This window comes from Puma concolor, chromosome B3 (genome assembly GCF_028749965.1).
Source record: "Puma concolor isolate L17-30 chromosome B3, mPumCon1.1.hap2, whole genome shotgun sequence".
Lineage (NCBI taxonomy): Eukaryota > Metazoa > Chordata > Mammalia > Carnivora > Felidae > Puma > Puma concolor.
The window spans coordinates 130,137,728-130,153,336 of NC_141672.1; the positions used below are offsets into that span (position 1 = coordinate 130,137,728).

At 52.2% G+C, this 15,609-nt stretch overlaps 1 protein-coding gene and 1 long non-coding RNA gene across 7 annotated transcripts in view; one reads left to right on the top strand and one right to left on the bottom strand.

The window, feature by feature from the left end:
• Window positions 1-871: 871 nt before the first annotated feature.
• The window catches only part of LRRK1 (leucine rich repeat kinase 1), a 133,096-nt gene continuing 118,358 nt past the window's right edge, over window positions 872-15,609 (bottom strand). For all 6 annotated transcript variants that reach the window (XM_086711396.1, XM_086711395.1, XM_086711397.1 and 3 more), the window contains 6 exons: window positions 14,716-14,867; window positions 9,184-9,301; window positions 8,015-8,131; window positions 4,550-5,397; window positions 4,068-4,169; window positions 872-2,264 (listed from right to left, as the gene is read on the bottom strand). In XM_086711396.1, the coding sequence (XP_086567522.1) occupies window positions 2,087-2,264; window positions 4,068-4,169; window positions 4,550-5,397; window positions 8,015-8,131; window positions 9,184-9,301; window positions 14,716-14,867 (1,515 nt within the window). In that variant the 3' untranslated portion in view covers window positions 872-2,086. The remainder of the gene's footprint in view (window positions 2,265-4,067; window positions 4,170-4,549; window positions 5,398-8,014; window positions 8,132-9,183; window positions 9,302-14,715; window positions 14,868-15,609) is intronic.
• LOC147580376 (uncharacterized) lies at window positions 5,843-7,184 on the top strand. The gene is made up of 2 exons (XR_015252839.1): window positions 5,843-6,386; window positions 7,110-7,184. It is a non-coding gene; the product is annotated as an uncharacterized LOC147580376 (long non-coding RNA).

Below are 15,609 nucleotides of genomic sequence, written 5' to 3' on the forward strand. Positions count from 1 at the left end.
GGTGCCCTCAGATCTCCACAGGGATGCCAGCATGAGGGTAGTAAATGACATTTTGTTGCTGTCCTCCTATTTCCTGTTGGGTGACGTCGGGTGCTATTTATATCTTCTACCTTTTTTCCTTTTTGTGTTTTCTCTTTCTTATCGATAGGTATGAACTCTTTGTTTATAAGACAAAATAGCTATTTGTCTCTCATTTGCCACCAATATATTTTCCCAGTTGACTGTCTTTTGACTTTGTGGTAGTTTTTCCCATTTAAGGTTTCTACTTTTTATGTAGTGAACTTCATTACGCATTTCCTGCACAGTGTCTAACTTTTGTAAAGAGGTGCCCTGAGCTGGTTCTGTGAGGCCGTTGGCTGATCACCTGGCCTCTCCTCACAGCAGCCTGGGCCTCGGGCTGGGAGGAGGCCAGATTAGAAAGGCGGGTTAGGACTAAATCGTGGGGGCCCTGAGTGTCGGCCTCTAGCAGTCTGGCTGCAGGTTATAGAGCACAGGATTCGGGCAGGGGAAGGACGGGACCCTGTTTGCACTTGGGGGGCAACTGGGCAGCTGTGGCGTGCTGGAATGAGAAGGAAAGGAGAGGAGAGCAGTGACCACCAAGGCCCAGTTCAGGGACAGGGCGGGACAATGCTGATGATGTGGGCAGGAGGCGTAGCTGAACAGCCCCTGTAGGACTCAGTGCCCAGGCCAGCAAAATGAAGTGGGGAGACTAAGCGTGGCTGTTTCTGCCCACGGAATCTGCTGTGGGACTCCTTGCACGGGGGCAGCCATGGGCAAGGGGTGGTTTTCCTTTCCACCCCTGCAGGGAGCAGGCCTGGGTGGGACAGACCCGTGCTGCTATGACACGCACTCTAAGACAGAGGCTGTGACATCGTTCTCAAGAGGGTCTGTTTATTTTCAGATAAAAGGAACCACATTTGCCTGCATATCCCAGCAAATCTTAAGCTTGGTTTTCATAACTTAATTTTAGAAAAAGATTAACAACTTGAACTGGAGTATGACTTCACGGTCATCCTGCCATCCCGGGTGAAGCAGCCTCAAATGGTTACTCTGGGTAACCACGCGGTACGTGTGCGTGTGCGTGCGTGTGTGTGCATCATTTGTAAAAATTCTTGCCATCACACCCATACAGCCCCCATTAACAATTTCACTTTTTCTACTCTGCTGTACACGTGTGTAGTAAATGTTTAGCAAATACATCATTTGGTAGAAGCCCCATACAATGTGACTTCACAACTGAGGCCCAACCACTGAGCTATTACTTAATTTGTTAAAGTGATAAGCAAGATTATTATGTGCAAACAAACAGGGTTTGCGTTCCAGCTGCGTCCAAGTGTATTTTACAAAGCTATAAACACACGGCCCTTTCTCAAGTCCTGCTGATTGAGTTTCCCCTGCCTTTTGTCGGCAGAAGAAGAATGTGAAGGCTGAGGCGGTGCTCTGGGCGCTGGACTAGCTCTGGGCTTTCTGGCTGTGTCACTTGAAGGAACTCATTCATTCCCCCAAGGGTTTCTCACACAGAGACTTTCCTGAGCGGGAGATACCTGATCTCCGCTTGCCCAAGCGGGGCCCCAGGCCCCGGGGACCCAGAGGCTTGTGAAATGTCCTGAGAGCCTGGAGGCCACTAGGGGGAAGGGGCAAGGGTCATCGCCCTCCTCCCACCCTGCCCTGAACTGCTCCCCTAACTGAGAGCCTCTAGTGTAATTCTTTCCCAGCCGTGGGGAGGAATACGGGCAGGCCTGCTCTGTAAAGGCCCAGCCCACACCCCTACTTTGTGTGACCCAGCACAGAGCAGCATCCCCCTCCCCTGCTCTTTGGAAGTGGATGCAGGAGGCAGGGAGAGTTTCTCCCACCCATCTTCTCTCCGCAGTGGGAGAATGGAGGTAGGCAGCTAACTCCGCCCTGGAGAACCGGAGAAGCCCAAAACCGCCGTCAGGGTGGTAACTTCTCAGCATTTCTAGCAGCAAGTGGTTCACGGGAGAACCCAGTCCGTCTTCTGGGTCCTCGGGAGGCTGCGGGCTGCAGGCAGAGGGGTCAGGGTGTGGGCCCGGGGCGGCCACTCTGCACAACTGTCATTCCATAGGAATTACCTTCTCTTCCGCATGCAAGCCTCCAGCCGGCCCAGCTCTTCGTAGGAGTGGTAGAAAACATCAAACTCCCTGGTGCCCCAGCCCCTCCAGACAGCCAGGCACCATTCCATGTTTTCGTTCTCAAAGCCACACACAACCGTGTCCTTTGCCACCACGGCCGCATCCACAAGCGCCCTACAGAGAGAGGGGGGGTCTCAGAAAACCTGCAGGGGTCCCCACCTAGTCGGGGCCAGGACCCCCAGCCTGCACCTTCTTGGGAGCCTGGCTAAGCGGGTGCATCTGTCCATCCCGGCCTAGCAGCTGCGATGTTCTCTGATGCCCTGCTTCCCTGGGTGGTCCAGCCTGCGGGCAGAGACTTCCTACCATCTGAAGAAGAGCCTAGCATGGCAGTGCACATTGATGGGGACTGTCTGTAAGGGACTCAGGAAGGCCACAGATGCAACGAGAGCAGGTAGCCTCTATAACTGGACCCAGACTCCCAAGTGTTGGAAAGCACCAACTTTGACTCCTGCTTGTGAATGGCCCATGATGGATTTGAAGCACTGACTCCCTTCCCTTGCCGTCTGCTCAGGCATGGCTCTTCTCCTGTGCAAAGTGCCCAGCTTAGGGAAACGGGGCGGTATATCGGGCAGAAGACCTGTGCCAACATGTCCTAACTACATACACTAGTTTTTTGAGGCTGTGGATTGTTTTGCTGATCTGTGCGCGCACCGGTTTTCCTTCTGGGCCTCTGCCGGGCCGTGCAGCACACGTCTGAGTCCTCACTGCCTTGCCCTGTGGCCAGCACGCAAACTGGCATGCACAGGGCCTCTGGCCTCCTCGGGGCCTTGCACACTGCAGGCACTCACTAGCTATTTGCCGACAGGATCAATGTCTCAGATGCATTGCAGAAAGCTGGGGGGCAGGGTTCAGGCTATGGCCCCCCTGTCAGCTGGCTGCCTGGGCTGCTTTCTCCCTGCAGTGAACACGCCTGCCTCCTAGTAAACCTGTCTTTGGGGGCTGAATAGGAAAAACGACACCAGGGAAAAATTCAGGAACACAAATCATGGGCTGTCTGAGGTTAGCAGGCCTGGGCTCTACAGACCCGCCTGCTCCCCCAGAAGCCCCGCTTGCGATCTGGTAACTACTTTGGCCCACAAACTCAGCCGGGACTCAGCGAAAACACCCAGATCTTGTTTCTGGAATCACTGGCACAGCAGGGGTCAATGGATCTGATGACTCTCTGAGAACGCTCAGTGCGTTCAGGCAAGGGAGGGGACCTGCCATAGATGTTTCCCCTCCTATTGTCGTCCCATTCTGGGGAAAATGGGTCAAATGGTGTTTGTCCATAAGCGAGATTTATAGCATGGGGCTCAGTAGACAAAGTGAGGTGTGGACACTGCTGGCTGCCAGGGGACTCTGAGGATAGCCGCTGGTGCCAGCCTCCCATGCCCACAGCCATGCTGTCCTGCCCCAGAATGACCCTCACAGTGGGGTATGACCTGCCTCCTGGTCGGACGCCCCCCAATAGGTATGGAGCCATGGATGAACCTGGGCTTGGGCAAGGTGGAGGGTGGTGGGTGCTAGGTCTGTGGCTCCAGTAGGTGCTATATGGGCAGGTGGAGCACCCAGGAAGGGCCCTCCCACTTGGCGGGGAGGACAGTGAATCACCTGGCTCCCTGTTTCCATTTCAGCTGAACTCCGGCCCTGGAGACACACCCCAGTCAGGAGACCTGGTCCACAGGTGCACGGGGTATGCCAGAAACAGACAGCCATGACCAGTGGCTGATGCCTGGTTCAGCTGGTATTTGCTGAGCCCCTAGGTGCTGCCTGGAGGACCCCATTTTGTTCCTTCTCTGCCTTATGGCCACACCGGTAGATGTGGCATTTATTTGCGGAGGCCAGAAGGGCGAGAGGCCATTGTGCAGGGATGTGGTGGAGGGGACTAGATTCCCCACATCACGCCTCGGGTCCTAAAGGAGGTGCCCTCAGTCTTACCCACGTGGAGTCAGCTCGCGGGCTTTTAAGACGGCGATGACACGGCCCCGCTGGCCTCCGGCGTCCTTCTCCAGGCCGATGACGATAACATCGCCGCCGCGCCTGCGAAACCAAAACCGAGAAGGGGAAGCGTTTTGTCCAGGCCTGTGCTCTCCAGGGGAAACGGAGCCGGCGTGCAGAGAAGCAGGGCCACAAACGCGCAGTCTCAGTGAATGGATCGAGTTACCGGGAGGGCACCGAAGCCGGCCCCAGAAGGCCTTTCCCAGCGGGAAACCCAATCGCAGCTGACCACGGCTCTGCCTTGTGCTGCCGGCAGCTTCCCTGCGGGCAGGTGAGCGTCAGCGCAGCCCTTCTCAGGTTTGCTAAAGAGATCCCTCCAGGCCCCAGCACAGAGGGGGTGGCCCCTGATGGCCCCTGATGCCACAGCATCTGAAAGCTCCCTCAGGCAGCACAGGAATGTGCTCCACTCCTGGGAAACATACCTGGGGACCCAGATGACGTCTTTCACGGCTAGGATCCTCACGGCCTGCAGGTGCTGGCTGAAAGCCTCCCCATCCACGGGGGTCAGGTCGTGCTCAGACCTGTCGGAGCCCGCGGTGGGCTCGTGCAGCCTGTCGGAGTCCTCGTAGTTGGCGGCGAAAGGCACGCTGGCAGAGCTTGCTGGGGAGCAGGGCAGGCTTGAGGACGACCTGGGGGCCCGGTGGGGGGAGGATGAGGAGGAGGACGTGGAGCAGTAGTCAGTCAGCGAGTCCTGGTGGGTCAGGATCTGCGTGCCCAGCTCCTCGCTGTACATGATGCTCACGTCTGCGATGGAGTCCCCCTTGGGCTCTTTGGGGCTGGCTGTGTGGCCGCCGCAGGGCTCTGGACCCAACGGGCACACAGGAAACATGTCTCTGAGCGGGCTGGGGTCCCCGCAGAAGTACCGGGCGCACAGCTGGTAGGTAGCTGCGTGGTACATCACCAAGGAGTTGGCCCTGTCGTCCAGGCACCAGACGACCTCCTCCCCCCTGCACTCGGAGCTGCCCACGACCGAGGTGACCACCGAAGGGGCCGAGTAGGGCTCCAGCCTCCTGCTGATCTCCAGGGCCACACAGTCTATGACCAGCAGGCCGGGCCCATTGCTGTACCAGACCTCGGAGCCGCTGTTGACCACCTCCATGGCCTTCACGGGGTAGGGGTTCTGCCGTGTGTCTTCATCTGGGATGCTAAACTTGGACCTGTTGGCTGTGTGTGAGCACAGGTAGGAGCAGCTGTCGTCCGGGGCACCCCGCACCACGGGAAACACTGCCACAAGCCCGTCGGCCAGGCCTGCCAACACCAGGTAGGAATTCTGCAAGGAAAAGACAGCACCGCTCATTGGTTGCACGCATTCCAGGGGAGGAAACAGCACGGGTGCAAGACTCATCTCGGCACACACCCCGTGCACCCCAGAGGAGCAAGGCTCCTAAAGAGGCAGGGGCTGCCAGTGGGACCTTCTGGACGTGCTCCCAAGGGAGGTAACCCAGGCCCAGCTGAGCCAGCCTGCCCGTCTGGCAGTGAGCAGGAGAGGAACGTGTCTGGGGAGAACGAGGCCCATGGCGCCCAGGGGAGGAGCGCATGCGGCCTGAACCACGTGGCCCGCCTTGGCTCAGGCTGGGTTCTTGCAGTGTGAGCAGGAGGGGTCTGCCTTCTCCTTCAGGCCACAGGAGCCTCCTTCAGAGGCAGGATGTGGCTGCCCCCCACGCCGGTGAACTCTGCTGGTTAACGACGGGACAGTAGCTGTGGGCAGAGTGTGGGGCTGCTTGCCGTCTCCTGCCCGCCAGCCCCACTGGGCAGGCTCTGCGCGCCCACCCCCCACCCTCTTGCCCTGGGTGCTGGCCTGCCACAGGAAGGGCCACGTCTCATCTGTTTCTCTGGCTCCACCCGGTCTTCTGCGCCCATAGACAATATGAGCCTGCCGACCTTATTTATTCTTGAAGAAATTGCTTCCAACTCAACCCTCTTGTGGAGGCACTTCTTGGACACTGTGCCTACACTCCCCAATTAGCACACCTACTCTGAAATGCCTAGCTGGCAGTGCTGGGGTCCGTGGGTTGCTCTCCGCCCCTGCAGTGAAGCATGTGATCTTCTACGGCACCAGAGATCACTGGGCAAAGTTGCAAGGACAGCGCTAAATGCTGGGACCCACCCCAGGCATCCCAGGAGCATCCCTGTGGAGCCGGGGACAGAGGGCGGCTTTGACGCCTGGATGCCCAACTTGGGCTGGAGTGGCACAGGAGAGGTTCGGGGCACAGAGCCGAAGCCACAACAGAGTGGGGATCCAGGCCTGTATCAGCAAGGGTGAGTGGCAGAAAGCCCCCTTTCTGGAACCTGAGCACCCTGGGAACCCGGGAGGCGGGGCTGTCCAAGGTAACAAGGGAACCAGCTCGAGCTCAACAGTGAGGTCAACAAGCCCTAGGAACATTTATCAAAATCCATCTTCAGAATTTCAGGGAAGAAAACAGCCAAAGCAAATAAGAGCAATGTCTCTATCCGATCCCGGCCCTGGGCCCCAGTTGGGGCGGCGGGCCCCAGTTGGGGCGGCGAGCCCCACGGCCCGGCTGGGTGTGAACGTGCGCGTGCAAGAATGCAGGGGCCGCCGTCGCGGCCACAGGGCGGCCTGGCCTCGGAGGGGCAGGCCCCTGACAGGGAGGCTCCGCACAGAGCCGGCTTTATTCCCTCTGGTGGCGCGGGCGGTGGTGCCCTGGCTCGGGGGCTCTGGCCAGCAGTGGCCTTAAATAGCGCTTTGTGTCATGTTCTCCTGTGCTCTGGGGCGGACCGGGTCCCGCACTGCCCAGCCTCACCCGTGGGGCCACAGTCGTAAATGACTCGAGGGTGGATTTCAGGCTTTTTTTTTTTTTTTTTTTAAAGAAATAAACTGTAGTAGGATGAAGAACGTATATATTTCACCACTGCCAGGAAGTAATAATAATGCTCACATTTACCCAAGTGCTTGCGCCCAGAGCTTGGGGCACGTTATGCCCAGGGAACCCTCTCAGACTGCTTCTTATCCTCGATTTGCAGATGGGAAAACTGAAATTGGATGGTGACAGCCAGCATGTTTTAAACAAACACCACCAATAAAGACACCGATAATGATTCCTTGAGCGTCTACCATGAGCAGAGAGGACGACCAGAGTGGCCTGAGAGCACCACTGGGGCCCCGGGGCCGGGGCAGACCAGCTGCTCAGAGCAGGGTCGGGGGTCTTTGATCTTGAGAACTGAACAGGAGGTAGTCCTGCAGGGGTATATGGGGTGGGACTGTTGCTAACAGGCAGGGTCTCCTCAGAGTGCAGTGCTGGATGCGGTGGGGAGCAGGGGGCCGGCAGGGGGAGGCTCGCCGGCCCTGCAGAAGGGCAGGGTCCCATTGGAGGAGCAGGAGAGCCCGACCCCCCGGGGCTGTGGAGATTACCACGTGGGCTTCCATTTCAGAGAGGTGGGGGCTAGGTCAAGGACATGGACAAAGAGGGACCCAGGTCTCAGGCTGACAGTGGGCACCACAAGTGGGGGGAACCGACTGTTCCCCAGGGGTGGGGGCAGGGGGACCGGCGCCTGTTGAGTGGCTCTGGGGTGGTGCTGGCCCTGACAGGTGGGGAAGTAACCCCCCACGCCACTATCAGAAGGGGAAGGGCACACGTCTAAGTGCTCTTTTACTCTGGGACCATGGCATTTGCAGGCGGAATGCAAGCTTCCACTCAGCCCTCTGCTTTGCTTTGCTGGTTACATAGGTTCTTGAAAAGGCACTAATCATGGTCTGTCTTTCTAAGGCTGACTGTGACCTGCCCTGGGTTTGCTGGTCCAAGAGGGCCCGGCTTTGCTCCACTCCTCATACTGTTCCCCCCAAGCTGGGTGGGCAGAGGGAGTCCCACACCAACGGAAGAGGAAGTGAGAATCAGATACCCGGGCAACCACCTTTCCCCTTACCTCACCTTTTTAATAACAGGCACTGCCAATAAGCAGGTGACGACAGCCGGGGTGTCCAAAGCCCGTTGGGGTGTGTTTAAGGGGCACATGCCCTTGAGGCTATAGATGTAGATCTTCTGGTCCTGCAGAGGCAGAGGAGCCAACGTGAGACTCAGGCTGGAACATGGCGGCCATTTCCTACCAGGTGCGTTCTGCCTTGGGAATCCCTTTGTGCTTTAAAAAGTAACACGTATTGAGGCTATCTGGTTGTCTGTTTTCATATTCCTATTCTTGGCAGAAATGTTGAAAACTACAGAAGAGTTTAAAGAAGGAATGTAAAATCGCCCATAACCCATTATTTGGAGAAAATTGCCATGGGGACGTGGGGCCCAGACTCCGTTTCCTCTGGGTATCTGTGTGTTTGTGTCCGCATTCCCGGCAAACGTGGGATCACACGACTGTGCTGGTTTCCCTCACTGATCTCACGACAATACCCAGCAGGCGGGAGGAGGCCCTGCCCTGCCTGGCCGGTGAGGGAACTGTGTCTGAGCGCCTCTGTGCTGCCCGGCGCTCAGGGACGCCGTAGCCTGGCTAACCTGCTGTCAGAAGCTCAGGCTGTTTCCAGGTTTTTATGACTAGGTGTTTCTTTGGGGTGAACATTCAATAGTACAGACACGTCTGCCTGCTCTTCTCTGCATACTTGGGACGGCTGCACCCGTCCCCCACTGCCCCGCCCGGCCCCACACCACCAGGAGCTTCACAGCATTTGTTTGGGTCATCCCTCTCTGCATTTCTCAGAAGACAGCTTCTCGGGCTTTCTGCTGACTTCTTTGACGGGAAGGCAAAAAGCCTTCAGAGCTGAGTGGATTTGCTGTGTAGATACGGCTGTGTTATAAGAAACCTGGTCACTTCACTAACCTAATGGGGTTCTCCTGCTGCAATCCTGCCCCTGATACTTATCTCGGCTGAGTCTCAGTCACCAGGCAGGGACAAGGCAGGCTGTTGGCCTTGGTGAGACGCTTCTGCTTCCCAGGGCTGCTGCCACTGTGCCGGGGGCCTCACACGTGCAGGTGGGGTTCATGTGATATTCAGACTTACCTGGGCATCTTGTATTTTTATTTGCTAAATCTGGCTTCACACGGACTGCACCCTGTGCTGCCCACCTCGATGGCCCACCCTGCATGGTGGCAGTTACCTCAGTGGCCGTCCACAGAGAGTTTTGGACCTTGAGCTGGCAGCTTAGTGTCATTCCCGCACAGCTCATCCGCTGCACCTCCATGAGGCCCTTCTCCGTGTTCACCACCGTGTAGTTTCTGCAATGGGCAACCACAGTGTGGTCAGCTCATGGTGGCCAGGGGCCACCTCCCTTATGTCGGCTCTTGGCCTGAAGCAGCCTTGGAGGAGGACATCAGCTACAGGCCTTGAACCCAGAGTTGAATTTTGCCATGTTCTGAGAGACTCCAGAACTGTTCATGGCATTGGGTGCAAGGGGGTTCTGGCCCCACTGGTAGTGCTCGAACATTCGGGCAATGAAAGGGCCTTCCCTTTGGGAAGAGAGACACTCTTCTGTGACATTGGAGGGTTCAACAAGCTGCCCCCAGTGTGAAGAAGGGGCACAGGGGGCTGTACCTCCACCGAAGCCATTCACTGCCCTCCCACTGGCCTTATCTGCTGCACCCCAGTAGCAGGGGAACCCCTCAATATCACAGTAGACAAAGTCAAGACTAAAGATAGATGGGTGAATTTCATAGTAGGCTGGGGGGCCTCAAAACACCCCTTCCAACCTAGGTGCTCTGAGAACTAATAAGCTGTCATTTATGAGGGCAGCTGTGTGCTCACCAGGTCTGGCCACCCGCTAGCATTTCTGTCTCCCCACTGTCCTCAGTGGCATCCCAATGTGCTCACTGTCTGAGGCAGAGACTGAAGTTCTTTACCCAGGTCACACACATCTTTTGTCCACACTTCCCCTGGTCTTTATGTGTCTGTCTGTTGACTGACTTCCTTCCCCTCTTTCTCTTTTTTCTCCGGCAGGTTATGTGCTGAGGATTCCGGGGGTGGGGGTGTCCTATGAGGTCCTCACATCCTGGGGTGCCATCTGTCTCAGCCCCCTGCCCCCAATCTCGAGTCTCGGTCAGATTCTATTTGATTTTTTCAGGTACGAACATTTCCTCATTGGGGTTGTGGATTTCTATTGGGAATGTCTGGTTCTCCTTTTGTGATCATTAATGATCATTGTCTACATGCATTATTTCAATAGAGGTCACAAAAGGCGGACATTCTGTTTCTGGCATTTCTTCCTCATTTATTAGCTTCATTTATTCTCAAAAGAGAAACTTCCTCCTTTTATCTCTTTTGTTACCCTGGGGTACACATAGGAAAGACAGGATACAACCTTGACTCCTCTGTATGTGCCGAGTTTCAAAATAATGTGTTGGTTCTCTAGGAGCCTCCAATGGTGATCAATGAGGGGTTTTTGTTTATTGGCTTGTTTTTCCTAAACACCATTAGAAATTCATGAGTGTAAACAATTTGATGTACCTCAGTCCACTGCAGTTCCTCTTACTAATGGCCGGCCGACTGCCCTATCTTTGGCCAGTGGGAACCTCTTTGGGTTGGCTCCTAAATCCCTTTAATCTACCCTCATAAGTGTCTGATGGCATCCTTGAATCTACTGTGTCAGATGTTTCTGGCTGTCTTCCTGTCCCAGACCTGGAGTCAGCCACTTCTCAGATAAGCTTTGCTTCCTCATGGTATTTAGAGACCATCATGTGGGTCCCAGAGCTCATCATTGGTAACTGGTCATCGTCTCTAGGCCTTTTCAATGGGCAGGATGAGGAAACATGAGTTCATTTTTCTTAAAGATACAATATATCATGAGCCTAAAAATTTAAATTCAGAACTGCAGCTTTTTTATTTAACCTCTCTTTCATATTTTGCATGCCAAAGAGCCCAATATGCAACATGTGACACCATTGTAATTACCCACTTTGCCCTGCAATTACAAGCAAAGCCTTAAAATAGCAATAACAACACTGCTACCAATGATGTAAAAACTGAAAACATATGTCTTTACATATATAAATAGAAATTAATAAACACACACACACACACATATGTATTTTTTTAGGCCATGGTTCCTTAGACTGTGTCTTAGGTCAGAGCACTCAGTCCCAGTGCCATAAAACCTGATGTGAAGCTCACCTAGGCTGACCTAAGGAAAATGGCAAATTTCCTTCCCTTTATCTCATTGTGTCTCAGGCTTCACTTTGTCTAAGCCTTATCATATTTTAGCACCTATAAATGTCTGCCACAAGGCTTACTAGAAGACTCCTCATGCCATGAAATGCTCTCATGACTCTGAAGATGTCACATTACGTAGGTGGGAGAGACCACACACCTTGGCCAGGACTGACGGGTCTCATATTAGATGGTGATTTGGGGGAGTCTGAAAAGTCTTTGATGCTCTTTCCAATACCCTGTCATTTTGGTCCGGTGACCTCCTCCTTGTTTCTCAATGATCTTATCCCCACTTTACCCCAGCCAGCCTCTCCCAAAGTTGCGTAGCAGATCTTGCCTTTCCTAATATTTTCATCCCTCCCACCCACTCAATGTCAAGCATCTGTTTTCTGACCACTACCTCCTGGTTTCCCAGATCACTCCACCTACTACCATAACTCATTACGGGTGTGTGTGTGTGTGTGGTGGAGGGCGGGTTTACACTCTGCCAAGACTTAGGATTTCCTGGTATACTCATCCGTTTTATGGCCTCCCTTAGGTTCTATGATCCATCTCTGTCATGTGCCATTTGAAAATACCCACCCCCCCCATGCCCTTCTCTCCCTCCTGGCAAAAACCCAACTCGGCTTAAAACCAATGGTTGCCTATCTTGCAATGTGGGTCAGCAAAGCATGCTGGGGGAACGCACAATCTCCAACCTCCAGTGGGCCTCAGTGCCATCCTGCAATCACCCTGGTCTCATGTGTCACTGCTCACATCACACGTCATCATTTTCTCCTCGAATATTCAAAACCTCTCCCCATGTTTTTGACCCTCCTGCCACTTCACTGAGAAAAAGATGCAACTAGAAGGGAAGGCCCACAAACTCTCATTTAAGGGCACCAGTTGTGCTTGGCTCTGGGTCCCCTGCTCCTCTCACTACTCAGCAACTGCACTCTGGTGACTGTCCTCTCCCTCCCACCCCCAGCATCATTGACTTCTTCGACTATCAAGCTGCAAATAGCATCCATGTTAAAACAAAGTCCCCTCAGGACAGGAGAACTACTCCAACTAATAAATGACCCCAGGAGTGTTTCAGGATACAAAATAATGATATAGGAATCTGTTGTGTTTTTATACACTATTAGCACACTAGCAGAAGGAGAAATTCAGAAAACGTTCCCATTTACAACTGCGCCAAAAAGAATAAAACACCTAGGAATAAATTTAATCAAGGAGGTGAAAAACCTGTACTCTGAACACTTAAGACATTGAGAAAATAAATTGAAAATGACACAATTAAATGAACAGCGTGTTTGTGGACTGGAAGAATTAATGTTGTTAAAAGGCCCATGCTGCCCAAAGTGGTCTACAGAGTCAATGCAATCCCTATCAAAATAGGAACAGCATTTTTCACAGAACTAGAACAAATAATCTCAAAATTTGTATGGAGCAACAAAAGACCCCAAATAGCCAAAGCAAGCTTGAGGCAAAAGAATAAAGCTGGAGGCATCACAATCCCTCATTTCATACTATACTACAAAGCTGTGGTAATCCAAACAGTGTGGCACCGGACAAAAATAGACACATAGATCAGTTGGACAGAATAGAAAACCCAGAAATGAGCTCACAACTATATGGTCAATGAATCTTTGAATTTGTTTTGACATTTATTTATTTTTGAGAGACAGAGAGAGAATACGAGTCGGGGAGGGGCAGAGAGAGAGGGAGACCCAGAATCTGAAGCAGGGTCCAGGCTCTGAGCTGTCAGCACAGAGCCTGACACAGGGCTTGAACTCCTGAACTGTGAGATCATGACCTGAGCTGAAGTTGGGTGTTTAATTGACTGAGCAACCCAGGCGCCCCAATGAATCTTTGAAAAAGTAGGAAAGAGTGTCCAATGGGAATAAGACAGTCTCTTTGACAAACAGTGTTGGGAAAACTTCACAGCAACATGAAAGAGAATGAAACTAGACCACCTTCTTACACCATACACAAAATAAACTCAAAATGGATTAAAGACCTAAATGTGAGACATAAAACTTATAAAAGAACACATATGCAGTAAACTCTTGGACATCAGGCTTAGCAATATTTTTTTGAATCTGTCTCCTCAGGTAGAGGCAACTAAAGCAAAATAAACAATGGGACTGCATCAAACTAAAAAGCTTTTGCACAGTGAAGGAAGCCATCAGCAAAATGAAAAGGCAGCCTACTGAATGGCAGATGATATTCGCAAATGAAGTATCTGATAAGGGGTCAGTATCCAAAATATATAAAGAACTCATACAACCCGACACCAAGAAAACAAGCAATCTGACTAATAAATGAGCAGAGGACCTAAATAGGCATTTTTTCAAAGAAGACATCCAGATGGCTAACAGACACATGAAAAGATGTTCAACGTCACTCATCATCAGGGAAATATGACACAAACCCACAATGAGATATTACCTCACTCCTGTCAGAAGGGCGAGTATCAGAAAGACAAGAAACAAGTGTTGGTGAGGATGTGGAGAAAAGGAAACCCTCGTGCACCATTGATGGGAATATAAATTGGTGCAGCCACTCTGGAAAACAGAATGGGGACGCCTGGGAGACTCAGTCCATTAACCAGCTTCCAACTTCGCCTCAGGTCATGATCTCACAGTTCATGAGTTGGAGCTCCACGTCGGGCTCTCTGCTGTCAGCACAGAGCCTGCTTCGGATCCTCTGTCCCCCCACCCTTGCTCCTCCCCCACTCATACTTTCTCTCCCTCTCTCAAAAATAAAAATATTTAAAAAAAGGAAAACAGTATGGAGGTTCCTAAAATAGCATATGATACAGTAATTCCATTTCTGGGTATTTACCTAAAGGAAACGAAAACACTGATTTGAAAAGATACATGCACCCCTGTGTTTACTGCAGCATTATTTACAATAGCCAAGATATGGAAACAACCCAAATGTCTATCCATAGATAAACGGATAAAGGCACTTTACACACACACACACACACACACACCACACACAGAATATTACTCAGCCATAAAAAGGAACGAAATCTTGGCATTTGCAACAGCTTGGATGGACCTAGATGTATTCTGCTAAGTGAAATAAGTCAGAGAAAGACAAACACCATATGATTTCAATTATATGTGGAATCTAAAAAACAAAAGAAAAAATAAAGCAGAAACAGACTCATAAACACAGAGAACAAACTGGTGGTTGCCAAAGGGGAGTTGGGGTGAGAGAATGGATGAAACAGGTGATGGGGATTAAGAAGGAAAAAACCAACAAAAAGCAAAGCCCTGTGTTGACCCCACCCCTGGCAGACACCGCCTTCTCTTTGCTCCTCTTAAGCACAAATGCATACATGCCTGTCATTTGCATGGACTCAGTTTTCTCTCTGGAGCAAACTCCATCAGGCTCCCAACCCACCGTCCGTAAACATCTCTTACCATGGTCAGCCCTGACTGCTCCCCAAGTGCATGGTCACCCCAGCAGGGCAAAGTAAGCCTCAGGACATTACCTGGACTCCTCTTTCCCATCCCAGAACACCACCATGTACTCCTGGCCCTGGGATGAGAAGAAGGCCGTCTGCTTCCCACAGGGTAGCTGGTACATGAACGTTGCAAAGGTTGGGTCCTTCATCTGGCTCACCACCGACAGGGCCAGTGGGCGCTGAGGGAGAGAGGCCACCAGAGCCATGAGCAAGGGTCACTTAAACCAGATTGATGCCTATATTGCCCATGAAACCAATGGTCTTGAACAAGGGAGGAAGGTCTAGAAACTGCTCAAAACAAGAGGCTGAAACAACTTCAGATGCCAGAGTGTCTGGGTCATCACTGTCAATGGCAACTTGAACTTTGGTCCTCTGGTTGGCTTAAACTGTAAGATTTCAACCTCCATGCCTATAGACATACAATCTTGTAAAGGATTTTTCTCAGAAGCTTCTTTTACTCCCAATACATTGAATTAGTACCATCTAGTTTGATGAATGCATTTTAACCTTGAAACCACTGGCCTCTTCCCCAAACAGCTAAGTTTTAAAATGATAATATGATGGGGCGCCTGAGTGGTTCAATTGCTTAAGCATCCAACTTCAGCTCAGGTCATGATCTTGCAGCTTGTGGGTTTGAGCCTCGCATTGGGTTCTCTCCTGTCAGCATGAAGCTCACTTCAGATCCTCTGTCCCTCTCTTTCTCTATGCCTCCCCTGCTTGCACTCTCTCTCTCTCTCAAAAATAGACATTTAAAAAAAGTGATAATATGACTCCTGCTCTCACAAGCAAACTTGCTCCCCATTTCTTTAAAAAGAGATACGTACATTCTCTCTGCTCTTGCATGGGGACTGTACTGCTATAAAGGGGCTGGTATGTTTTGCTTGCATGATGGTGTGACATAAAAGTGGGGAGGAAGAAAAG